The 26,251-nt window shown below is 48.3% G+C and overlaps 2 protein-coding genes and 1 non-coding gene across 3 annotated transcripts in view; 2 read left to right on the top strand and 1 right to left on the bottom strand.

Annotated features, from left to right (window-relative positions):
* LIMD1 (LIM domain containing 1) overlaps positions 1–22,037 on the top strand; it is a 36,546-nt gene extending 14,509 nt beyond the window's left edge. The window contains exons 3-8 of the mRNA XM_063325354.1: positions 9,812–9,879; positions 11,176–11,238; positions 12,710–12,840; positions 13,981–14,032; positions 14,713–14,781; positions 15,759–22,037. Coding sequence (XP_063181424.1) covers positions 9,812–9,879; positions 11,176–11,238; positions 12,710–12,840; positions 13,981–14,032; positions 14,713–14,781; positions 15,759–15,896 — 521 coding nt within the window. The 3' untranslated portion in view covers positions 15,897–22,037. The remainder of the gene's footprint in view (positions 1–9,811; positions 9,880–11,175; positions 11,239–12,709; positions 12,841–13,980; positions 14,033–14,712; positions 14,782–15,758) is intronic.
* Positions 22,038–23,663: 1,626 nt separating this feature from the next.
* On the bottom strand, positions 23,664–23,736 carry TRNAR-ACG (transfer RNA arginine (anticodon ACG)). The gene has a single exon. It is a non-coding gene; the product is annotated as a tRNA-Arg (tRNA).
* Positions 23,737–24,038: 302 nt separating this feature from the next.
* Positions 24,039–26,251, top strand: part of SACM1L (SAC1 like phosphatidylinositide phosphatase) — a 31,953-nt gene continuing 29,740 nt past the window's right edge. The window contains exon 1 of the mRNA XM_063325353.1: positions 24,039–24,239. Within this exon, the coding sequence (XP_063181423.1) occupies positions 24,187–24,239 (53 nt within the window). The 5' untranslated portion in view covers positions 24,039–24,186. The remainder of the gene's footprint in view (positions 24,240–26,251) is intronic.

The following is a 26,251-nucleotide window of genomic DNA, read 5'->3' as shown; positions in this document are numbered from 1 at the left end:
GGAGAGGAGGCATGGATGGATGGAGAGGAGGCAGAGATGGATGGAGAGGAGGCATGGATGGATGGAGAGGAGGCACAGATGGATGGAGAGGAGGCTGTGTGGTGGCATGGGACTTCTGGTACTTGAAGGAGAGCGGTGCCGGAGGGAGGCCTCCGCAGTAGTGGTGTTTCCCTCATGTGCACGTACTTCTACAAGTGACGAGGCTCAGAAGAAACCCTCCGGTGCAGGGGGTGGTTTCCTGTGCTGCTGCTGTGGTCTGCAGGGCTCTTCATGAAGGCAGCTGGGAGGCATGGGGAGGGCGTCTGTATTTCCCCCCCCCGACTCCCAGCAGCGTGCTTTGCTGCCTGCTTTGTTGTGCTTGTAAAGGCAGAGCTGGGCTGCTTTCTGATTCATCAAAGCCCCTTTGCATCATGGCTGCTTAACCGGTAGCTGGGGTGGTACACGCTGTCCTGCCCTGCGCCCAGGGAGGAAATGTACCCTAGGGGAATCCCCCCTTTCGCAGACCCAGATAATTTCCCAGTCCCCTGGACTATCGGCTGCAAGACGAGTGAAGGGCACAGACAGCCCTGTCCTTAGCCAGAGAGAGCACGTGCCTCTCTGCAGGCTTGCTGTCATCTGTGTGGCTGTGGTAAATATGACGATACCATTTTATCTGCCAGAAAAATCAATATTTGTCCAGGCGGTGTTGTCTGCCGAGATGCAAAGCACGTCTTGAGCAGCCTGTGTGGAAACTCTGGTTTCCAGCTGAAAAGTAAGTAATGCTGTTAAGGTCAAGTGGAGTTCATCTTGGACACCATCCAGGACAATCTTGTCTTTGAGAAGTCAAGGTTGCTCGTGATTTCAATCCTAAGATTTCTGCTCTGGTGGAACGCTGAATATCTCCGCTCCAATAAATAAAATATACAAAATTACCTATTAAGGTAAAGCATATTGTCCTCCAGATATTTATATCCGCTGTCCTGCTGTTTTCATTTTAGTGAGGATTTCTAATTTTGCTTGTAGTTGGATTTGTGTCCAAATGTACATTAGTTTCCCAGATACAGAAAACCGAGAGGGTCTAAGGAGGGGAGGGGGGTTGGTATCTTATGGTGCCAAATTTCCTACGCTGTTTCCTGATACACATATGTTCAGAGATAAACGATAGAGCAATTTGTTGAGCAGAGCTACACATACGTTATAGGGTTCAGTTGTCAGGAAAAAAATGTACTGTTTTATCTGTGCCAGTGGCATGTAATGCAGAAAATTTGGCTTAGAGGTCAAAACAACAGATTTAGAATGATTACTTTGGCATAAATGTCTCATTTATCTTCTTGTTTGTTACAGGGCAGAGACACAAACAAGGCAGCTTTTTGCAGAGAGGGAGAGGAAAAAACTTTGGGCTCTTTCTGCAGGATTAGTAATAAATTATATTTGCTTTACAGGAGGGCCACGAAAGTAGGTTAAAAAAAAAAAAGTCCTCGAAACTCATATGGCTATTTCCTGCAAGCTCAAGGTGTCTGTTTCCATCTTGTTTTTTTTTTCAGTTTGTTGGACAAACAGTCGTAGTTATCAAATGGTTTGTTACACATTAACCATTTAAGTTAAATCACCCTTTTATACGTCCTCAGAACACAAAAAACGCAGGTGTTTCCAGATGTTGATGTTTGTTGTTTAGGTAGTAAGGAGACCTTATAAATGATACAGATTTAACTAGACAGTATTGCTCTAACCTATTGAGGTGTTCTAGTATTTTCTCTAGGATTCAGCCAGGCTGATATCCGACTGCCGCAGATGGCCTGGAAAGCACACCTTTTTAGCTCTGGTAGCAGCGTAATTTAGAGCATAAGGGTCTTGTACTTGATCCGCTTGGTCCTCAGAGGAAATCTGAAAGCTAAAAAAGTGCAAGGGAAGTGTCAGAGATGACTGTGAAGGAAATCAGTAGACGAGGAAGGAAGTCAGAAAGAAAGAACTGATTGCAAGGTGGTTTGAAGGAGGGTTCGATGTTGAACTGCAGCAGAAGGTCCAAAAGGAGGACCAGGTTCTGACCGTTTGTTACAAAGAGGTGGAAACCTTGCATGTTTGCCAGATTACAGAATTCGACCTTTGACATGTCAACATTACTACATTACTTTCTTTTTCTTTTTTTGTTGTAAGCTCAGATTAATGTTGATGCCAGTGTAAGGGTAACAGCCTGCTGTTCCAGCAGTGGAGTCTGAAATAACACGAGCTGGTTGTCTCTTGCCACCCTCCGGGGATATATATGGCGGTATTTTTTAATATTTCACAATATAGTTGTGTTTAGAGGTATCAAGGCTCATTTGCTAAGCAAGGTAGCTAAGGTATGTTAGTATAACTAAGTATAACTACGAGCGTAGCCCTCTGCTTGGGCTAACTAATCTTGCTGCAGTGATTATAAAGCACGGCTACTTAGAGCGATGCAGATCTTGGTGCCTTTGGGATAATTATATTGAATAAGCATGCCCCATATTGGTATGTAACCTCTGGAACAACAAGGCCATTGTTGTTATTGATATCACTAAACAACTCTACAAGTAGAAAGTCACCTTCTTCTGCGAGTGCAACTTAACCCCAGGTTGCAGGACAGACAGCCTCACCAAGTGAATTTCCCCGTGGCGCATGTATGTGTATGATTTATTTTCAGATGCAGAAACTACCAGCTCTTCTAGTAGGGGCAGAACTTACTGCTTGTAATTGGGTATAAAACCGCTATACTGATCAACACGCGTGAGAAGTACGCAGATCTTCAAAGAGGAGAGTACAAAGTACTTCTGGCAATCCTTCCTCAGCATCTCTTTCATAAAATTATCACGCAAGAGTCCGCAGAGTAAATAATATATATTTTTTTAGCAAAAGTAATCTCAGAAAAGATTCATCTGTGCCTGGCTTTACTGACAGTTTGGGAGACAGGGAAGGCATCAGCGTGTGTTTCCGCTCCTGTCTAAATTGCAGCTTTGTTCTTGCTGACTTTCCGTCTTCAGTCTCTCAGCTCGCTGGTGAGAAAATCCCCGCTGTTTGGCACAAGAAGTGAATGCCGTAGATGAGAAACGCCAGGGCAGCTTTCATGGTAGGATGACAGTACTTGTTCCTCTCCTGGCCAGATTTCAGGGCAGTAGTGCTTTGGGGTCTGAGCTGAAGAGGCTTGGGTATGGTCCAGGTGTCCTCAGTAGATATCCCTGCTGGAAAGGTTCAGCTCACACACAGGAGATGCAGTCAGGGTTTTATCAATATGCTAGTGGTTGGAGTCGATCGCATGTGTTTTGGTGCTGGCTGAAAGTCTGAAATCGTTAGGGTGATGTGAGAAAAAAGGTTGAAACCTTTAATGGAATATATTCCCAGTCTTTCTGGTCTTCTTATTTTATAATGTCATCTTCAAAGTACTGTTTTTTGTTAAAGAACAGGCATAGGATTAATTGTGCTGTAGAGATTTGGGGGGGGTTCTTACAATGTTTTCATGGTACCTATGAATAATTTTCTTAGTGATGTCTCAGTAAGCACCGAGGCCTCTTCCATACCTAGAGAAATTTAAAAATTGCTCTCTCCTATAGTTTCAACACAGAGTTACGTTCACCTAGGACACAGAGGTCGCCTCCCCCTCCTTCCTCGCCAGAGCCTCTGCATGTTTCAGTGACAGTCAGTGGGTGGCGGGATGGGAGGCCAGCTCTGATGGCTGCCTGGTTTTGGTGCATTTTGGGAGCAGGGCAACCGTCCCCAGAGTGATGCAGAGAGCGGCTGGGCACTGGGTTGAAAACCGGTACCTCAGCAGGCACTCCCTGGATCGTAGCGCTGCTTTGTCCCAGGGTGACTTTATCTTGCCTCTGGATTTTGAAGCTTCCAGGGGTTTTCCCTAAAAAGAAAAACATTTGAGTATCTTCGTGCAACGGTTTGCCATCAGCAAGGGAGAGGTGTTGCTCAGTTGTGTGACTTACTGTGGTTTCGCAGTGTTTCCCTCTGAGGAGCCATTTCTGCCTTCACCTGTGGTTGCTTTGCCGTTAGAGGCGGATGACCTTTTCTTACATGTATCAGAGCATGCTTTTGGCTTTCAGGCATCTGATCATTTTCTCAGATTTTTTTGTTTTGTTTTGTTTTGCCATCTCAAATGTGTGATTGAGAGCACAGAGGGCGTTTTTTGCAATTTTACAGTACAGCTGGTGTAGTTGAGAGAGAGACCAAACATCTTAATGGTAACGGAGCTACTGCGTTTTAGCGCAGTTTTTTCTAAGAGACATCCTGTCCTCCTGCCCACGGTTTCACCAAGGCTTTGCTCTGACCTGGGGGGTCTGCCGGTTGATCACAGCCTGAGTTTACCTGATTTGGAGGATGTGCAGGCATCAAAGTGACCCTTTTGTGCAGCCCCAGTTCAAGAGTGGATTGGAAATATTGACGCTTGTGTGTCAGACTCTGTGCTGCGTCCAGCTGTAGTGGCGGCCAACAGAAATAGCATAGGTGGCAGAAATTAATTACAGCTCTCGGATGCTCAACCTGGTCGGCTGTGCACGGTGGTAGACTGTACTGCCTGTCAGCAGAGTCAGCATCCACGGAGGTCTCCATAAACACGTGTGCTGACTAGGCACCAGTGGGTCTCGTGTGCTGCTGAACTGTGGGCAGCAGGAACTTCTGTGTGGTATTGTTACGGTTTGAGAAACCCACAACAATTTAATGTCATTAAGACAATTATTTTATCACCTCCTGATGATCCCTCCCCACCCGGGAAGGGGAATCCGGGAAAAAAAATATAAAGAAACTCGAGGATTGACATATAAACAGATTTAATAAAATAAGACAAAACAATTAACATTAATAATACTAAAGAACTGATATTGATCTGACACCAGTATAAAATATACCAGGCTTATACTCAGCCCATTCTATCAGCAGGAGCTGTGCACTCCCAGCCGTGGGCAGCAAATGCCGGACACTGCGAGCGCTACGGCTTCGGGAGGAAGGGACGGGCTCAGGGGTCCGGCACCAGGGCAAGGAGTTCTCAGGATCGCAGCCATCAAGGGAGAGCTTCTCAGCAAAGTTTCTACTTTATATTGAATGTGACATTCATGGTATGAAATAATCCTGTTGGCCAGCTTGGGTCAAGTGCCCGGGTCTCATTCCTCCTCATCCCTGCACCTGGCAAGGCTTGAAAACACTGGGACCTTGAAACCCACATGCCATAGCTGGCCACAAAGTAAATATTTTCAAAAATTCAGAGATTAGAGTCTTCTAAAAGTGCAGTTTTCCCAAGCATTAGAAGAGAAGCTCAAACCAGGGCAGGTATGGGGGAGCTGAGGCTCTGGGCCTGCCTGCAGGGTGTGCAATGGACCAGAGGCGGTTTTTCGATCCAAACCCCCTCATAGTTCTATGTGGGGGACACGAAAACTGTGGGAAGGACTGCAGCTTGGGCCAGAGCCACCCAGGGCTGAGGAGGAGCTTGTTCTGATCCTTAGCAGCTAGACGGATGGTGTTTCCAGCCTGCTGCAACATTAGTGTGTCAGGAGGTTACATCCAGTGAATCCGGAAACTGAAATCCTGTTGTATTTAACCTGCCATTAGTAATCACTTGTCCAAATTTATCTTAGCAGCTGTGGCGCTCTAAGAAGGACTGATTTTTGTAGTGACAGAGGCCCAGGGTGGTCAGTGTGAAAGGGACCCAGATGCGGCTGCCGGTGGGCAGTGATTCTCGCCCATCAGGTGTGCAGATACCACAAGGAGCTCCATGGTGCTTAGATAAGTGCTAAGTGAGGTCCACGCTGCCTCCCCAGCAATGCGGGGTCCTGGTCATGCATCCTCATAGAGCCCTGGGATCTGGACGTGGCCCTGTACCATTACATGCATCGAGAGCAATGTCGTGTCTTTGGTGATGGGTTTGTGACCCCCATTGTCCTTTTAATAAATAATGGAAAAGCAACTTCAAAAGAGAAAGTTGGGTCCACCTCCCCAGCAAGCAAATGATGCATCTCCCAGCAGCCACCTTGGGTGGTTGCAAGTCCCTGGTAAACCCCTCTCTGTATGAACTTCAAAAGGAGAGCGCTGTCGTTTGAGAAAACGGTGAACAAAAGCACCAGCGTCCTGGGAGTGCAGCCTGGTGGTATGCCTATTATCAGCTGCTAAGCAAAGTGTGTTTATTTTAGCACAAAGACACTAGTGACTAAGCTTGAATTACTCTGAAATCGGTGCTTAAATGACCTCGAGGTCATCCTGAAGGTCGCACAGCTAAACAGATTAGACAGACGTGTTAGGGATGAGCGTAAAAACTCGTGCATAAAAACAAAAGGCCCAAACCTCCTGTCCTGAAGAGGAACAAGAAATCTTGTAACAAGGAATGAAGATGGTAGGGTTGAAATGCTGAAGAATTTTAATTGCCCAAATTTTTCAGGTGAGGTATTAGCTAAATTCAGGGTAAAGTGAAAGTGAAATACAGTCAGGAGCCAGCAGCTTAAAACATGTAGTAGAGCAATTGATCCTGAAAGTGGTGGCAAACCACACATTAATATTCCCGGGTTTATCAAAGGATATCATCTCTGTAGTCATTGTGATGCATATTTAAAGTGATGCATATTTAAAGTAGGCAACGATCAATATGTGATTCCCTATATGCCACTTAAGTTCTCAGTCCTTCCGCTCAGTGAAATTACAACAGCATCTCCGTGTTCAAGCGAAACCCGTGCCAGCCTCTGCAGGCACACGGCCAGAAGTATCGCTTTTGAGGGGGACTTGTTGTCCCGTGGCAGGGAGCTCAGCACAGGGACAGAAGCCGCTGCCGCCCTGCTCTGTGCTGTGGGGCCGTCCCAGCATGGTTTGTTTTACTGGTGTGGCTGCAGCCAGAACGTGCATTTCCCAGCTCCACCGGGACGGTCCCCAGCACAGCCTGGGGAAGTGAGCTTTTCCTGCATCTTGCTTTCCCACGTGTACAACAAGGAGATGCTTCCTCACCTCAAAGGGGTGGTGGGAGGAGAAGTCCATCCTGATGTGGGCAGGGAGAGGCCGGAGAGCAGCAGAGGAAGCAATGGGCTCTGTTTGCGTGCACTGCTCCCGCGGCAGCTGCAAGGGTACCTAGTTACTCGCTTTTTTTGGCAAATTTCCATTTACGCTTCTGCCAGGGGCTCAAAGAGAGTTGCGGAGGAGAGCTTAAAATAGTCAAAAATAGTCTTTCTTCTTCCCTAAAGAAAGTAATTAAATCATCCCCCCCTTTCCCTCAAAGTCCTCTTGGTGTCAGCACCTCGTCTTCGTGGGCCCATGTAATGCCAACAGCCAAATTATAAATCCTTTATAAAGGGGCTTATCCCTCTGCTGAGTGCCCTTGCAGCCGAAGCCCTGACACAGCGCACTGGCTATGGCACCTTCTCTGAAGGTCTGTTGCCATCAATCTCGACTTGCTAATGTCACAGGGTTAAAAATACACCGGGTGTGGAATGGCCGGTAAATGCTGGTTTTGTCACCCTACAAGAATGACGTGGTGGCAGCAATCCAGACCTCGTCCCCTCTGCTGTAATGGCTGCTGCTCATGCACCGGACATCATCCAAAGAAGTGTCTCCTCATTGCACGGCTCCATGCATATGTTTTTCCTGACTGCTGCTGACTTGTCTTTAAGGAGAGACATTTTATATAGGTGGAAAGTTGCTTGGGCACCTGCCTGTTGCACTAAACTGGAGCCCGTGCTACCGTGTGATTTAAAATCAAAGTTAAATGTTTTTTGTTCGTTTTTCGTTTTTAGGAGTGCCAAATACCAGTGCTGTATTTAAATCAGTGGGAGATTTTTGGGGGTACTTCTTGCTGCGTTAGGCTTGTCGTTAACTCGCTTAGGACCAGCATTGACAAGGATGCTGCAAATCCAGGTATCCCCATGCCTCTCCTTCCCCTCCTCAGAAATTGGGACTCTGTGGCTGCTGCTGTGCATGCCGAGCTTACCTGCGGATGGGCAGGCACACAGGAGGGGTCATCATACAAGTAGGCACCCTGGGTTATGGGCCACAAAGCTAACACATCCAAGATTAGATGCTTTATATTTTGGGCTCCGGGTCCTATTTTGGTGTTGGCAACCTCGGCAAAGCATCAGGGTAGGTGAGAGAAATCAGAGCGGGATGCTTGCGGGTTTGTCGTTTTTTTTTTTTTCCACGTCCTGTCTGACATCCACGTTGGTGCAAGGATGGGCTGGCCTCCGCGTAACGTGATTGTCCCCGGCGTGGATTAGAGGAGAAGAGGGGATGATGACCGTGTCAGGGCAACATGCTTCTGGCTCCTACACCACCCAGTAAACACGCGGCCGAGCAACGCCTGCAGCTTAACCACAAAGCTGCTCCATGTGCAAACTGGGGGCTTGCTCCCTTCAGAAACATGCTGCCACGTCCTCTGCCCGCCTTGCTGGCTGAAACCTGGGCAGGGCACTAAGGGCTACTGGTGAAACGTTGGTCTGGCTGAATTCACTGGCAAAACTTTAGAGCTTCCCTGGGGCATCTCTGTTTCCCGAGGAGCAGTGCGAGTTGTTTCCCAGCCTGAGGGTGCCCTCTGCTGTATGCAGGAGACGGTAAAGCTCTTGATTTACTGAAGTGGTTTTACTTGGCTTCCTCCTTTTCTTAATAGTTTGCAGCCAGCATGGTTAATCGTCAAAGGCTGCCAGGTAGGTGCATGCCATAAAGCACCAAGAGGTGAGCTCCGGATCAGTCCCATGTGTCATCTGCATTTATACACCGAGCAGCTGATGATCATTTTTTAATGATACATGCATATCAAGCAGGAGGCTTCTGGGCCTTGGTGTCTTGGTTCTGATTTCCTTCCTGCAATGCCTGGCAGGTCCCCAAAACCAGCCTGTGGCAGGTCCTGCTCCCTCTGCCCCAGGCGCTGCCGCCGGGCACATGCTTGGGGCTCCTCGACCGAGCAGAGCAAACAGAGACACTCCAGTGCTAGGCTGCATTCCAAACCCCTGGCTGAATAGGGAAACCAGGCTGCAAAGAGGTAGGAGCAGCTTTTTATAAACAAACAAAACCTAGCCCTCTTCTCCAGGGGGGAGGCATTTAGAAGGGTATTTAGAAGAAGTGGTGGCAGCGTGAGCATGTGTTGCCATAGTTATGTGGAACTGAAAACAGACAGCGAATGTGAGGCATAAACACAAAAGCTGCAGTAAATATAAATCTTCCCCATGCGTAGAGTCCTTTCTTGGAAAAACTTCGTCGTCTTGTTTCGGTTAGGACATTCTGGTTTGAAAAAAATATTTTCTTTAAAAAATGCTTTCAAATTTTTGTTGGCAGCTGCAATAATGAATATGCTGGCAGGGAGCAGAGAGAAGCGTGTTCAGCGCTCCAGTGTTGCACTCTGCTGGAGGCAGACCTGATGGTCGGGTATTGCAGTGGCTTATCTGGTTGAAGGCACTTTCTAGTGGAACAGCATGGCAGGTGACATTTTGAGGAACGATGTCAAGTATGGATCACCCTCTGCATGGCCTTTCTTCTCCTTGCTCCTCTCCTGGGTTTTTCTCCAGTGTGAGTCAGAGTACCCTCACTCGCTCTTGCCAGGTTATTTCATGTTATAATCTGCCAGGAGGTGAATCTGCCAGGCTTGGAAAGCTACCTCCTCCTGCCCAGAGGTGGGACTGTTGTCTGGATCCAGCACTTGTCATTCATCAGCAGCTGCCAGTGGAAGCAGAGATGGGGTTAAGTCATGCTGGAGGCTGGGAAGACCAGTGCTGCGGTTGGGTGCTCTTCTCTATCTGTGCAGCAGCCCTGCTCAAATGTCCTTGTTGTTTGCTTCTCAGCAGCCGGTTTTTGCACACATTTTCTCCCTGCTCTCTGCTGACCTTTCTCTTCTGTCTGTTTTTTTTTTCCTCAGGTCGAAAGCTGAGAGGAAAAGCCTTTTATTTTGTCAATGGCAAGGTGTTCTGTGAAGAAGATTTCCTGGTAAGCACACAGCTGACCCTTGTGCTGGCGCATCTCAGCCTCTCCGGCAGACACGCAGCCTTTCTGCCCGGCAGCTTTGCCCACGTTTCACACAGCTCTAGTCCAGCATCCTGCCCAACCCTTCTGCTCCCCCTTCACCCAGGGCCAGCCCCAGCCATGGTGGCTGCCCGCATGTGGTGCTGGAAACAGCCAAGTGAAAGACCATGTTTTTGCGTGTAGTTGAAGCCATAGCCTCTTGCAATGGCCCCTGCAAGGCGTGTCTCCGTGGCCATGCTGTGGAGACAGGAGTGAAATGAATGGCTACAGAAGAATCAATGAGTGATTTCCCTTTCCAATTAACTGGTTTTGCTTGGGCATCTCAATGGATATCTTTCTGTTGCCCTCAATGGATTTTGTGTGAACGTACCTGAAGCAACCCCCATGGTCTTCTCCTTGGCTGGTAGAGGTAAAAAGCCATATACCCCCTTGCCCTTGAGCCCTCATAGATGAGCCTTCATTGACACTTGAAAAAGTCATATTTGCCTATTTATTGAGGAAGTCTAGTGATTTCTCTCAGAGAGAAATGAGTTAATCTTCTTTGCTCTCATCAGTAAATTCTACACAGGCTGAAAATGGAAAGATCGCTTAAACGCATCTGAACCATTTAATTTTTCCAGTTTGCATTTCCACCATTCAGGCAGGACTGAAACCTTAGACAGATGATGTGTTGTGCCTGAGGTGCATGTCGTGGCCATGACAGGCAGTTCCTTACCGTTAGATCTTAGCAATAGCAGCAAGAAAAGTGCTCTGGGCCAAACTTGAGCGTTACGCTACCAGAGAGCTGGGACGGTACCACTGATCTCGGAGAAGCTCCAGCAGACCTGTAACAGTGTAACCAAAGGAAGAATTTGGCTCTCCTAGCCTGTATATTCAGATGTTGTGATGTGAATTTGTGATGAACACAAATAACTTCCTGGCGTGTACATTCACGTGGTCAAATAAGAATGTAAGTCTTATTAGTAAATGCCTTATTTGCATGTGTATTCATGGTATTTAGTTATATACTTAATTAAACTTAATTTTAGGACTTGAAAGTTACAGTGACTCATACTCCTGCAGAGTGGAAGTCTGATGTCTTTATAGAATGTCCTCTCTGGACCCATCCACAGCGTCATATACTGAAAAATGCACTGGGAAGTTTAGCTTGTGTAAGGAGTACAGAAAAAAGCCAAGCAAATAACAACCCATAATATCCTGTTGTTTATGCTCGACTAGCCTTGTGAAATTTTAAGCCGGTTCTTTTTTTTGTCCTTGCAGTATTCTGGTTTCCAGCAGTCAGCTGACAGGTGTTTCATTTGTGGTCATTTGATAATGGACATGGTAAGTGATAATTGCTTCAGGAGAAAATATCCCACAGCTTTTTAGAAGAATACATCAAAAGCAAAATATATTCATATCCAGTACTGCCTGTTATCATCTGGTAGCCTGCCTAGTGTGAGATTGGTAGCAGAAAGAAAATCCACTAAGCCTTTTGTTGATTTTTGCGAGGAAGCGAAGCTGGCACCCTGCTGCATGCGATGCAGAGACTTTGCTGTGCTTGTTTTCAATGCAGATTGAAAATCAGAGCCGTCAGCTCTTTCATCCCCTTTCGGGCTTCCCTGGACAGTGTGTTTGTGATCCTGTTGTTGCGTCCTGATCAGAAGTGCCGTGGCTCTGCAGTGCTCCCATGCTGTGGGGCATTGGTGCAGCTCTGCTGAGCCTGTCTTTCCTGTAGTCAAGCTGTGGCTTCCCGCCTACCTTCAGGATGAAACTACTGTCTCGTTGCTGCTTTTTGTGGGTGCTGATCCTCCAGGGAACAGGTTCCACCCAGAGTATGTGATCCAGACCTCAGTTCAGATCTGCCCAAGTCCTTGCAAGCTCTTTGGTAGATGGGTGGACATCCTGCTGAAGCAGGCAGTTCTCATTAGCCTGCAACAGGAACCATCCGTTCAAGATGTGCACGGAGTGGGTCACGGCTCGGGGGTCAGCCGGCCTTTAGGCAGCAACGGGCAGTATTCAGTCGTGGGTGATTCAGAGGGAGACAAATTCATGGTCATGTAGCTGGTAGCGTAAAAATACAGCTGGGGCAAAGAAATTAGTAATTTCTGGGTGGTCAGTTCACGCAGAGCCTACCTCCCAAGATTTCCTAATGCTTATTGTTAATTATCTCGCCTGCTTACACTGGAAAGCATTAAAATTGGAAAAGCTATTTCATACTCAGAAGTGTGATCACCTGGCTGATGGACTATGATATTCTAGGTAGTAATAGCTGCTCCAAAGCCAGCAGGTGAGTTGCAACTGTTGAATTCAATACAGTTTCCATAGTCCGTGTTAATCAGAAAGCCAGGCGAGTGAGTACAAGGCTCTTGGATATCTAAGGCATTATGAAAACCTAGCAAAAGGATTTGTTTCAGCCTCTCATGGAGAATACAAAGATATATTTCCTTTTGTTGGCTTGCTGTATCTTGCCTTATGGTCCTGCTTAGTATTCTCCACCTGTTGGCTTTAGAAATTGTTTTCTTTCCTTTAAATTCTGTCACTTCTGTGCTTTGTAATGCTAAATACCTTGACTGAGACACTAAATTATTTTCTTACCCATGCTAGTAATTAATTTCTTTGGAACCAGGTGATATATATTGATTCCAGCTGCCCTTTCCATCCCTGTTAACTCATTTTTCAGATGAGGTGCCTGAAAAAAGACACAGCCCCGTGGATGACTATGCTGCATTGACTGTCGTAAAGCTGTTTGTTTATTATTTTCACCTTTATTGGCTGTTCACGTGCATTTTTCCTGTCTCTTGGTTTGTTGCAGATCCTGCAGGCTCTAGGGAAATCATATCATCCAGGCTGCTTCCGATGCGTGGTCTGCAATGAGTGTCTGGATGGTGTGCCATTCACTGTAGACTCTGAAAACAAAATCTACTGCGTCAGAGATTACCACAAGTAAGGACAAAATAAATAGCAGAGATGTTCCAATCAACCAGGCTATAATTTACCTTCTTGGCTAATTAGGAAGCACGGATTAGTAAAATAGGGACCGGGTTAGAAGCTAGAAGTCTGAGCATGGGGCTAGACCCTAGAAATTCCTGGTATCTCTCCTTTTGCCTTGCCATCGACTCCTGTGTAACTTTTGAGGAAGTCACTTAATCCCTGGGCTTCTGCGGCCCCTTCCACAAAGCAGAGATAGTGAGAAATAGTGCTCGTGAAGTGTGCAGTGATGTAAGAAGTTAGTCCTCTCTCAAGTAAGACTGAGAATGACTGCTGAAATGAATGGGAGTTGCTTTTTGAGTAGTTGCAGGGCTGAGTTTGACTTTTCAAGAATGCTTTTGGAAATCACCACTGAACACGTGAAGTGAAACTTTTATCCAGCTCTAAATTAAACAACCGATAAATCCACTTAAAAAATCACTTGTCATTTAGACAGTAAAATGAAATAGCTGTGCTCTTAGCTGGTAGTTATGATATTAGAGCTGCGTACGTTCTGAGTGTCCATCTGGCTTGATTTGCTCCTTGCTCCATTTTCTGAGCAGGCGGAGTATTACGTGTTGCTCAGGCAGTCCCTGGAACCGTTCTGTGTCGTGCCAAGATTAGACTTGCCTCTGTGTGCCACTGTTGTTCTGAAGTGATGCATATTTCCTTGCAATTTAATTTAATTTAATTATTTATTTATCGTGTTACATTGTGTTCCTTAAGGAACTGTACATTCCCGCGGTATTTTCTCTGAGGTTTCCTGCCCTGAGGCTGCCGCATCTTTTGATGTGTTTTTCTGGGGACGGTCCTGCTCAGTTTCTCCTCATTCTCTCTTCCAAACCTCTCAGTAGCAGCCAAGAATTTTGCAGTGGGTTTTGGATTTTTTTCTGGCACTAAGTGTAAAATGTAAGGTCTCTTTTTGCCTGGCTGAGCAACATGTGCCAAGCATTACTTAGAATCGATGCTAAAATGAATTAATGATCTCGGGATGCAAAGCTTTCCTGTGGATAAGTTATTTACAGCTGCAGCTTTTCATCTAATCGCCAAGAACACATGGGCCTCTCTTTTTATGTTGATCTATAACTTGCCTTCACTTTCTCGTTGCTATTCCAGAGTTTTGGCCCCAAAGTGTGCAGCCTGTGGACTTCCCATTCTGCCCTCCGAGGTGAGAGCCTTTTATTTCGTATCCCCTTTGGGGAAGGAGCATCATGTCTCAGGTCTTGCTCTCTTTCACACTTGACCCTATGTCAAGTTGAATGTCCTTGGGGATGGGGAGAGATGATCGCTTCCTCCAGCATGCAACCTTTTGACCTGAGCTCATACGCTGCCCTTCAGATGTGACCCTTCTTTTGTTCAATAATGAAGCTTATTTCTGCTGATCCAGGCTGCTTTTTTCATACTGCTGTTAGTTTTACGTTCAGGATACCTTTCCTTCATGTCAGTAAATGCTGGTGGCACTCATGAACGACCTCTGTGTGACCCCTCTGGGACTAACTCATTTTAATACTTGGAGGAGATGCATCTTGGGCAAAACCCATTTAAAATGCTGAGATATGTGATACATTGAAATTACCAAATCATTAATGCATGATTTGGGATAGATGTGACTGTTAAACAGAGAGAATTTAACATTTCTGGTGTTACATTTCAGAGGATATCTGCAGTCAATGATGAAGCTTTACTGTAAAAATAACTGCAGGTGGCAGGACTTATTTGTGTTGCTCAACCAGCAGCTCAAATGCATTTCCTCAACATTCACATTGTTGCAGGAAGCAATCTCCAGAGTGCACGTGTCTGATCCTGCTGTAATCCTTTGTAATTTCTCTTTTGCTTGGATGCTTACAGGGGTCTGATGAGACCATTCGGGTTGTGTCCATGGACAAGGATTACCACGTGGAATGTTACCACTGCGAGGTAGGTCAGCAGCTTTCTCAGGGCATGGGCACTTAATTGTAATAACTGCTACTATTTTTAAGATGGAAATAAATGTCCTCCCTTCCAATGGCAGTAGATGAGCAATTCAAACCTTGCATTCAGCCGCCCTTTCTATCAGTGGCTGAGAAATTTCCAGTTTGAGGACAAAAGTTTTTGCAGCAACATGTCTCAGCTGCGATTTCATTTGCTTCCATAAAGTTATGGGCAAAGAGTCAAATATCACTTTTAAACTTGGCAGTTTATTTGTTAATGAAGGAACCGTGGTGACTTAGTAAGGTTCTGTTGCTGCCTTTCAGAGCCTTGATCTCCGGATCACATTAGTGTATCTGATTTCCAAGCCAGATTGTTCAAAAATGTTCAGGTGGTGACTGATCCTGTACGGTGTATGTTACCTTCACTCTCATGGGAAATAACTGTATGATCAAGTCTGGGGAGAGGATATAGTTGCATAAAAAATTCCAAGAGATGCCAGCTCTTAAGCACCGTTTGGTCTCTGTGCAGGGCTTCCCAGAGAGCCTTCATACTTCTTGTCTGTGAATTAAAATAAGTAGATGTCTTCACTCACTGTGCTCATAATGGGGTGGAAAGAGGCCTTGACTCAGCAGGCTGGTTTCACATAAGTACAACTGCAGTTAATTTAACATGAAGAGGTGATCCTACCTCTTCATGTAAGTGTAAGGAAACACGAGCACGTTTAAAATACATAGGGTTACACCTCACCATGAGATAAAGCTTATTCAGTAAAACTACTCAAGACAAATTTATGCAAGGCGGCCCCTCAAAATGCCAATGTCAGGTGCTTTCCTTCTTGTGGTAAATGTTGGACTTACTAGGAGGGAGACATTGGCTGGGTGTCTTCTGCCCGTGTCACAAAATCACCCTCCTGGAAGCCAGACACCGGTTGATGCTGGAAGATGAACACGTGCTCTAATAATTTGCGTGGCCTCTCTTCGCAGGACTGTGGGATGGAACTGAATGACGAAGACGGGCATCGCTGTTACCCGCTAGATGAACATTTGCTTTGTCACTCCTGTCATCTGAAACACATAGAGGATGGCACAACCCCAGCAGCTGTGTACCAGCACCACTACTAGGCAGGGTGGCCGATATGGGAAAGCCGGGACAGAAGACTTGTTACGTGATCTCTCTCTCCCCACCCTCGGTTGATTTCCTGTGCATGTTTTTCACCAGTCGGCAATGTTCCTGTAAAAGGATATGAGAGTTTTTTGCTGGATTCCTAGGGTTTGTATGCTTGTGAGTTCCAGCTGTATCAAACCATTTCTACTTGACCAAGAACGTGGCGTGTTATCTAAAGTGATCCGTTGACTTTAACGTGCCTTTTTCTGCTCTCTGGAGATTCCTCTTGGCTCATTTTGGAAGATTCCTCAGTGAAAGCACAATTTGCTGTCGTGCCTATGAACTCAGATCGTGCCATGCACAATTAAAAAGCCAGAGGCTGGCTTGCCTGCCTGCCTGCTGGGGACATCCCGTCAGCCTACTAAGTGTTTCCCGACAAGCACATTTCATCAGATTCCCTGAAGGACATCAACCTATTAATATGAGTTTTTAGACACTCTCTCTCTTTTTATTAATTTTTTTAGGAAAAGAAAAGAAAGAGCGCAAAATCGTGCTCTCAGACCTTCCAGTTAATTCCCTGAACTCCGGTATCAAGTCTGGCTGTAATTGCACCAACTCTCCAAGCCCAGACCAGGCGGGCTGGCTGGCAGCTGGAAGCTGACATCCCATTTCAAACAGAGCAAAAAACTGCAACAAGCTAAGCTAAAGCACCCTGTTGACTTGGGGCCTGGGCTTGTGTGTCAAAATGACACACTGTCTGCTGTGTCAGAGTCTGGATAGCAGATTATATTTGGAAAGCAAAGGCCGGGATGCTGAAAGTGTTGTCCACAGGGAAATCAGCCTTGTTCTTGCTTGCAGAGCTCTCTTTGGGAAAAAGCTCTCTGTACACAGACACTTGCCTGAGTTTTCCAGCTTGTCCCCACAGCTCAGCCCCTCGCCTGGCCACTCCTTTCCGTGGTGTTTACCCAGCACAAAGCCATTTCATAATGGTGCTTATTTAGAGCTCTGGGAACAAACTTGTTATCGGTATGAAAGCTTTGTTACCCAGGGATTTAGAGCTCGGCTCCACAACCTGTACTCAAATGAGTACGTTGGTATAAACAGATTTTCTGCCGTGGATAATAACAGCTTATCTGAGAATGGGGTTACTGAGTTTGGCCCTTGCTTTCCATTCTGCTGAGAAAGCAGAAAGGCATATCGTTTCTCTTTTCGAACCTCCCTGCTTTATAGTCAAAGAAATCTGCTCCCCCAGTATGTTACATGTAAGATAGCTGTGCCTGCAGTGCATGTTCTGTAGGTACCAAAGCTGCGCAGCCCCTCGTGTACAGGTACAAAATTTTTCTTGAAGAAAAAGCCTTTTATTTAAAGTCTCAGATGCAGTCAGGGATCTTAGCTACCCTTTCTGACATACTGTGTGAAAAACAAGTTAAATCCCAATGTATCCATGCTAAAAATGTAAATTCATTTCTGATTGATAGGGATGACATTCCGGAAGATTTTTTAGTGAGGAAACTATAATAAATTAGCTGAGCAGTGGCACTGGGACTCCTGACGTGAGCCTGTGCCAAGAACCCACTGTGGTTCAACCAAACCTCTTTTCCCGTAGCATGGATGTAGCTGGAGAGGTGCTTGAACTTCACGCCGTGTAGTCAGACTGCCTCATGTACCTGTCTGCAGCGATGCAGGTGCGAGGTGCAGCAAGCTGCCCGTCTCTGCCTGTGCTAGTAAATACCACGGGCCTCCGTTTTGAGTGGGGCAAGTTGCTGCACTAAGTATTACAGAGGCACAAGCATCTGCTGCAAAACAGATGGAGACCAGTGGCCTGTTGGCACCCTCCTACACATCTGTATTAGCGTGCCGTGTCTGAAATGTGAACATCTGAAACTGCTCGGGGAGCTTGGTGGTTTTGGCGTGGAGTTTCATCGGGCCAGCAGACCATCCAGCCTTCTGTCCCGTCTGGCCGTAAGTGCCTCTGCCTGTTGCTGCTGCTCTTTGGGATGGGGATGGTGGCACACGGCCAGAGGTCGGTCCCGCGCTGGAAACCATCCAGAGCCCCAGCTTTTGTGTAGCTTGACTCTGCGGTGCTCTTTGTCCTGGGGACGTGCGACCCCTCAGTGAGCAACTAAAAGCTCAAGAGAGGGGACTTTCCCACTGCAGCGTACATGGCTCTGGGGCGTATATATCTTGGGAGAGTTTTACCTGTGGTTTTAGAGGAGGTAAAATTGACCCCAAATATGTGAGCTCCCTGGACCCTTAAATTTGGCCTCCAAATACCAGATAGTGAAGGGATGGGAACCGACACAAAATATATAACTGGTGCTGTATCCAGGCAATATGGATTGGTTGTGACAAAACACCTGGGGCAGATCCTGCAGGGCTCTCACCCCGGTGCGCCGCATCAGCTGGGGACACAGCTGGGCACGGGGGGCTATGTGTGTCTCAAGATGTGACTGTGATCTTAGGACTGTCTAAAGTGACCGAGGTGGGAAATAATGCCAGCTGAGTGTCCCTTGGTGGATAATTCAGATAGTCCTGGGCAAGCGGTTCCCCGCCCTGAGCTGCCTTTGGCGGGGAAGGCAGTGAGGTATCAAAGTGGCTTCTAGAAGTGAGCTGGAAACACCAGCCCCGATCTGTTGTTCTGTCTCTGAGAGACTGGCTACCACGTGGCTTGTGCTATTGCTAGCTCTTGATTTTTAGAGCAGCCCCTCATGCACATTTTTTGGCCTCCGTTTTGAGAAACAAGCTGAAACCACTAGCAGGGCTGATATTTTCTTTTTGAGCTAGGGTGTCAGCTACTGTCTCATTCTTGCAGCCTTCCCCACAGCCCCCAAAATAAGCAGGCAAGGAGGGGAGAAGGGACATTTTCCTTCGTGGAAAGCCTCGAGCAGCCCGTTTGCAGCAAGCTGTCTTGCAGGAGCCTCCTTTGCATCAACGGAAGGTTTGGGCTCTGCTCCCACACGGTGTCTTGTTACTCGTGTCAGCCATCCCGTATCCCTCAGCGCTGGGGAATTGAAGGCTGCCCTACTTTCAGTTTTGAGGTCCTGTATAAATTATTAAGTGCCCGTGCTCTCCTTTCCTCTGTTCACGAGGAGCGAGAAATGACAATGTGAAGCTGTTGAAAATGAAACGCGTGAGTTGGTGGTTTTGAAGCTAAAGCGTCTGCTGCGTTGCCCTGAGCCCCTGCGTGTCCTAACTGGCACTGCTTTTATCTTTGGGAGTTTGAATTCATTTAAGCTTATCATTATTTCTCCTAGGCTGTGGGTGTCTGAGTCCCTGTTGATTGTTCCCGGCTTGTCCGTGGCTTGGCTGCCTGACGGTGGGTCCGGGATGGGGGATGCTTCTCCTCCTCCTCCTCCTGGTCCCCTCACCAGGCATCTGTGGAGCTGCAAACCCTCACTGCCTGCCTTCGGGCAGCTCCCACAAAGTTAAAAACAGGCAGGCAGATAGGTAGGTGGCTCTGGAGCTAGAGGTGCAAGGTTTCACCTGCTTCGCAGAAGAATTTAATAAAATGTGTTAAATTCTGTCACCTGGCTGATACATGCTGGGTTTCACTCTTCACGTGAACCTTGTTGGCTTTTTATTTATTAAGATGCTGAAACGTGCTGTGAAAAGTTAGCCTTAAGTCCTCCCCCAGCATGCTCTTCTGACTGATTTTAAGGTGAGGGACCCTTGGAAGTCCCATTGTGCTGGTAATGAGTAACTCATATGCAAATAGGTATTCAAGTGAATCCCCTGAAACTTGCTTTCAGGAGCCGGAGCTTAATAGATTTTTTTTCATTCAGATCATGCTGTTAAATTTCTATTGTTTAGAATGTGGAAGGTGATTTAAAAAGAGATTTTTTGCATAAAAGCCAGGGGAAAAGCCCCAGCTATAGAAGCAGCAGACATTTTTTGTGTGATTTAAAGTGGAAGAAACACCTGTGATCAAAGTGATTCAAGAAAGTGCCCTGATGTTAAACACAGGGAACAGCATTTTCAAACACCCTGGTGAGGAGTGTTTGATGGGGTCTGTGACTCTTCAGTTTCCGAGTTTCGTTTGGGGGCTTTTAAAGCGTTTTCCCAGTCTTTCAGGGTTTAAACGACTTTTTTAAGATCTTTTTACTAGGAAGTGAATAGCTCCTTGGTCTGGAAACGGTAGAATCTCATCAGCATGAGGTGTGCAATGGCAGATGTGAAAGAGGGAAGCTGTGCTCCTAGGAGCACGTACGCGTCTGGCTGGCAGTTCCAAAGGAAGGGGTATCTTTGGCTGCCAAGAGAAGAAAGCCGATATCGTCCTGTGCTTGCTCCTTGTGCTGATTTTTAGCACTGGGCAAATAGTTGGCATGCCTGAATCTCAGCACTCGGGTCTGTTGGTAAGCGCTGCTGCGACCTCCTCCTCTCCCTCCCGTGAGTTCACAGCTCTGGGACGAATCGCGGGCACACGCTTCCTGATGAATTTAGTCCCTATTTTGCACTTCCCTGAAAATTTTACCACTTTGCTATTTCAGCAACAGCAAAAATGGGTCCTTGCTTAAAGGAAAATGGACATACACTCTTCATCCTTACTTGAACGCTTTGACCTGATCCTCCAAATTACCCGAATATCAGCCTGGTGCTGGTCGATGCAGTGGCGGCTTTGTACTCCGCTGCTGTTGCTACGAAAATTGCATGAAGGACTCCGTCCTCATTAACCGTGCAGTGCACAGGCAGGCAGTCCCACTGAAACCAATAAAGGCTGTGCACATATGTGAAAATCAATGTGTGCGCGCAGGTCAGTGTTGGATCAAGGGCAGAGCGATTTTATCACAGATGAGACATACCTGAGGATGAGTCTGCGGCAGTGGAAAAAGTTGCCTTGAAACAATCGCTGAGACGGACTGCCAACTTTTTTGTTCAATAAACAAAAATATGTACTGAAGCAGTGGGGGTACATGGGGAAAGAAGGGGGTGACTTAAAAAATACAGTAGCTGTAGGGAAAAGAGGGCAGGCGATTACGGAGAGCAGGGGAGAAGGCGGCGTGGAGGGGATTTGCTTTTGTTTGTTGTATTCCTCGGCATTTTTTGCAGGGGGTTTTGAGGGAAAGTGCATCTGCGTAGGCTCGTCTGGACTGTGCTCCTCCCATGTCGTCCTCTGCTGCGTGCTCTGTGGCTGCTTTTGGCGGCCTGTGTGCTGTCGGGTCTGCGCACGGGGACATGCGGTGTGCGCTGCCTGCGAGAGACCCGCCTTTCACACCTCTGTGCCCGTGCCGAGTGTTTGTAGATGCATTTTGAACAACCTTCTGCGCGTGAATGTAAGGACAAGTTGGCCCAGGCTTGTTGCTGGAGAAGCACCTCTGGAGTCAGTACCTGCGGGCAGGGAAGGGCTGTGGCCAGATACACATCCCTTTTCCCCCATCTTCTGAGGCCGAGCGCCCGCCTCACTGGGAGAAGCTGGGGGGGGCGGTTTGCCTCTCTCGTCACACTGCATTTGTGCATTCATTTTTCTTTTCCGTTTCTGTGTCCTTGCCGCTCGCTGGCTGCAGTGGCACTAAGTGTACTTACCGGACTTGATCGGCCAGACATCTTCTTGCTGTGAGCCCAGACAGAGCCCAGAGCTGCTCCCCCATCCTAAGGAAAAACAAAATTAAGCTTTTCTGAGCAATAAAAATCCTCACCCTGCTTTCTTCCAGGGCAGCCAGAAGCTTGCGCGGCAATATGCATCAGTAGCCCGCTAAGACGAGATGAGAGACGGGAAGAAACTGTCCCCACGTGAAAATAGGTGGTGTAGAGCCCCTGAATGCAGATGACAAGGATGCCCCTTGGCAGGGATGGCCGGGCTGCAGTCCCCAGCCCTGCTGGCACCCACCCTGGTCCCCGCGCAGCAGCAGGTCTGCGGTGCACGGCCAGACGGGGACCCGGGCGCACACACGCGGGCTGTGGGTTTCTGTATCCGGAAAGCAAATCCAGAGCCTGGCTAACGATACTGAACGGTACTAATTATTTTGTTTGTTTCCTTCAAAGCTCAACTCCGGGAGAGAGTATTTTAGGATTTGTGCTGGTGTAACTAACCTTAGCCACCTGTGAACACAGCCCTCTTTTCTTCTGTGCTGTTAAATATTTATAAAGAACGAAGGCTGGCAGAGGGGGTGAAGCCGCTGGCCTGTTGTGATTCCAGTGATTAAAGACAATACCGTAACACAGTGCTCAGTGTCAAGTCTTTCCTAAAATTACGATGATCGTCATCGCCCAGAGTCCACAGGGAGGGAGTCACGCTGTGAAATGATGATTTCCCAACTTATGCCTTCCTCCTCTCCCCCTGCCTCCGTAAGCTGAAGCAGGGACTGGTGGGGGGAAGCCTTCTTTGTGAGGTTCACTAGGGATTTCCAGTCTCGCAGGCGGCTGGGATTTGCTGCGGTCCCGCCTGAGCCCGTCCTGCTCTGGCATCCCTCCGGGGAGACCCTGGTCCCAGGGTGAGGAGCTGGGGAGGGATGTGCTATGGGCAGGAGCAGGCTCTGGTCACAGCAGGGCGGCCTCCTTTGCAACAGTGGTGGGTGTTACGGGTTGAAGAACCCCCAACAATTTATTGTTTAGATGATTATTCTCTCACCTGATGACCCCTCCCCACCCAGGAAGTAGAATTGGGAAAAACAAGGAAACCCAAGGGCTGAAATATAAACAGATTTAATAGAATAATACTAAATAATTAAAAATAATGCTAAAGAACCGATATTGATCCCGATACCAATATAAAATATACAAGGACTATGCTCAGCCCTTTCTATCAGCAGGAGCTGTGCACTCCCAGCCGTGGGCAGCAAATGCCGGACACTGCGAGCGCTACGGCTTCGGGAGGAAGGGAAGGGCTCAGGGGTCTGGCACCAGGGCAAGAAGTTCTCAGGATCACAGCCATCACAGAAGAGAGAAAACTCCTCAGCAAAGTTTCTACTTTATATTGAATGTGACATTCATAGTATGAAATGATACTGTTGGCCAGCTTGGGTCAAGTGGCAGGGTCCCCTTCCTTCTCATCCCTGCAGCTGGCGAGGCTTGAAAACTGAGACCTTGAAACCTGCATACCATAGCTGGCCATAAAGTAAATATTTTCACAAATTCAGACACTAGAGTCAGTGTAGATTTCCCAGGCATTAGAAGGGACCTTACCGAAAAGTAAAATTACTGAAAGAGAAATTAATCCTGTGTGGCTCATAGCAGGACAGTGGGGAGGGTTTTCGGGAGAGTTCCCCTGGTTCCAAGAGGCGGGTGCCCTCGTGGGCTTCGCTGCAAGCGGCCACCACGACGCCTCGTGTCTGAGGCCGGGACGCTGAAGTACTTGCTGTCTGAGCAGCACCACGGCGCTACCAGCTGAAATGAAGCGAATAAATAGGATTACCTGGAATTTTACTTTGGAGTTACCCCTCCTCGAAGCAAGAAGATGCCCAAAACCAGGTGATGATGCCCAGGGGGATGGATCTGGTGGGAAACTGGACAAGAGTTGGCCCCCTAGGCCTGGTCCCTGGCGAATCCGCAGAGCTGGGCTCCCCCCACAGCCCAGGTGGGGGTGCCCAGGTGGACACCGGCCTCCCCTGCAGCCGCCATCCCTGAGGTGGTGGCCTGCCAAGGGCCATGCAGAAGGCCATGACCCCCTGCAATGCCACCCAACCCTGGGGTGCATCGCACGCACCTGCACCTGGCGGACCCTGACGTTTTGGGGCACGATGGTGGCCGGCGTGGGTCTGTGCGGTAGCGGGGGGGCTGCCCAGAGGCGGAGGGGGTGCAGGCAGCACCCTTAGGCTGGAGGGGAGGGGGAAAAAAAAAAAACGAGCAGCCGAGCCAGCCAGGAGTCGAACCTAGAATCTTCTGATCCGTAGTCAGACGCGTTATCCATTGCGCCACTGGCCCTGCTCGGTATAATAATTCTGCCCGCCCGCAGTTCACCACAGACCAGGCGCGGGGGCGGGGCCGCCGCGCGGCAGGCAGCCAATCTAATGCAGCTTCCCCCTCGCCGACACCCCTCCCGGCCGCTCCCTGTGGGCGTGGCTTACTCCCCCAGCCGCGCGCTGGCCAATCCTCATCGCCTTCGTCAGAACGCCCCCCGTCGGCGGCGGCCCGGGGGCGGGGCTAGAGCGGGGTGGCTCAGCCAATCGCGGGGCCGGCGGGTCAGCCCAGGCCCGCCTCCCTGGCTCCATAGGCGGTGCCCCGCCCTGTGGCGCCCGCTAACGTGCCCGAGTAGGTTTGTCCCGCGCGGGCTCCCATCCCTCAAGGCCGGGGGGGAACGGCCGGGCCGGAGGGGGGCAAAGCGGCGCGGAGCGGAGCCGGCGGCGGTGGCCGGAGACAGCCGGAGGGGGACGAATGGCGGCGGCGGCAGGAACGGCGGCAGCGGCGGCCTACGCCAGCCTGAAGCTGTGAGTGACCCGCCCGAGAGGGGTGGGGGGGACGCGGCTCTGTCACCTGCCGGAGGGGTGGTGCCGGCCGTTGGAGCAATGGTCGCCGGTCCCCTCCCCTCCCCCCCGCCCCTCTAGCGCTCCCCTCACGGCCCCGGGGGCGGCCGGCGGGCTGCGCCGGGCTCGCTGCCACTCGCTGGCTTCCTGGGTCAGCGCGGAGGGCTCGGCCTGGGGCAAGGAGGAGGAGAGGGAGGAGGAGGACTGTGGCCGCGGGCGCGGATCGGATCCCCCTTTCGGCGTCCCTCCGGTAGCGCAGCCGCGGGTGGAAGCGCTGCCGGCGGTTGGCGTGGCCGTGGCCCTTCCCCGCTGGGGTGGGGGGGCCGATGCGTGCGGGTCTTTTCCGCGCCTGCCCCAGCGCGCCGGGCCGAGACGGCGGCTGCTCTGGCCCGCTGGGGCCGGGGTGGCCGCGGGCCCGTGAAGGGGAGGCGGCGCAGGGAGCGGGGGAGCCTCGACTGCCTTCCCCGTTCCTTGTAGGCGACTCTCGTGGAAACCCGAGTAGTGACGCTAATGTAAAGCAATGCAGTGTATAGGCGATGTGACTCGCCCAAGGCAGAAGGCTCACGAAGCGTACCTGCCCGTCAGTCCTTCGTGGCACAGGTTTTTTGTGTGGTGGTTTTGGTGCCAGTTAACGATTTTGAACTTTTGGGGACTCTCCCGGGGCTTTCCAAATAAGTCCTTCAGACCTCCTGGTGTAATTTCTTCGCTAAAACAAAGGGGAGACTGTAACCCTTTGAACTGGTATATGCCAGATGTTTGCTTTCCGCCTTTTGTACAGCGAAAGAAGTTGCATAACCGAAGGAATACAAAGTTAAAACTGAAGAGGCGTTTCCATTATAAGCCCTCACACTGGCCGGTGCGAACTCCCGAGAAAAATTACCCTGAGCATGAGACTCTTCGAGGCTGTCTGAAGCCAGCAGTGAAACGTCCTTGTGTGTCCTAAAGGCGTTCCCAGGCTTTTGACCTCTAAATATTAGCTTGAAGCTGTGTAATTGAGTTACTGGTGCCATTTTCAGGCAGCAGTATCTGAAAGTGATTTTTAAGCCTGATTTAACTGTACTTAATGCTCTGTTAAATTTCATTTGACAGTCATCTTTTGGATTCAGAGCAAACATACTTGGATCTTTCTTAGGCGTCTGTATAAGCAGTTTGTCGTAATGCTGTTACATGTTTAAAAATCACTGGGCTTCTTTCCTTATTTTGATTAGGTAGCTATGTAAGGATATATAGACACCTGAGATAATGGAGTATTACTGAAAAGTAAGATCATCAGTGATGGCTGAAAGACTTGCTTATTTGGCAGAAAGCTTTTTTTCCCCCCCGCCTTCCCTCTTGTCACCTAAACGATGTTTGTCTTTCTTTAAGCTGAACTTGTGATCTTTTTGCCTGCAGAGGAGATAAGGTGAGTTTTATGAGTAGCAGTTCTATGGCTCGTAGTACACAGTCCTTCTTACTGAGAATTTTTTTTTTTTTTTAAGTAAAAGCTTTCTTCTGGACACAGGCTAGTAAAGAATTCTCTCATTTAAAGTTTAATCTTGACTAAAAGTAAGTTTTGATCTTTTTAGAACAAGGCTATGTCAGAGGTAGTTTAATGTGAGTTTTTTCATAAACTTGAAAACAGAACTGTTTTCTGTTCTGAAAAATTAGCTTTTTTGCTAAGTTCGAACTACAACTACACCAAGCTGTAGTAATGCCTGCAGACTTTCTACCAAGCATTTTAAGATATAGGGCCATAACTTGGGTGATGAGCCAAGTTTATTAGATTGGTAAGGTCAAAGGAGAATGTTCTTCTGAGAAATCCATGTTAGACTTCAGTTCAGGAATTTAGTAGTAACAGTGTTTTGGTTCTGTCGTGTGGGTTTTCTTGGTGTTCTTTTTGGTTTGTTTTTTTTTTTAACTGACTTCTCATTCTCACTACGGAAAGGTCAGATTTTGCAACTGCACCTCTTCTGGGTAGTCTGGTGGCCCTGTATAGA

Source organism: Chroicocephalus ridibundus, chromosome 2 (assembly GCF_963924245.1).
Source record: "Chroicocephalus ridibundus chromosome 2, bChrRid1.1, whole genome shotgun sequence".
Lineage (NCBI taxonomy): Eukaryota > Metazoa > Chordata > Aves > Charadriiformes > Laridae > Chroicocephalus > Chroicocephalus ridibundus.
Note: the sequence above shows the minus strand (reverse complement) of the source record. Positions and strands in the feature narration are given on the sequence as shown.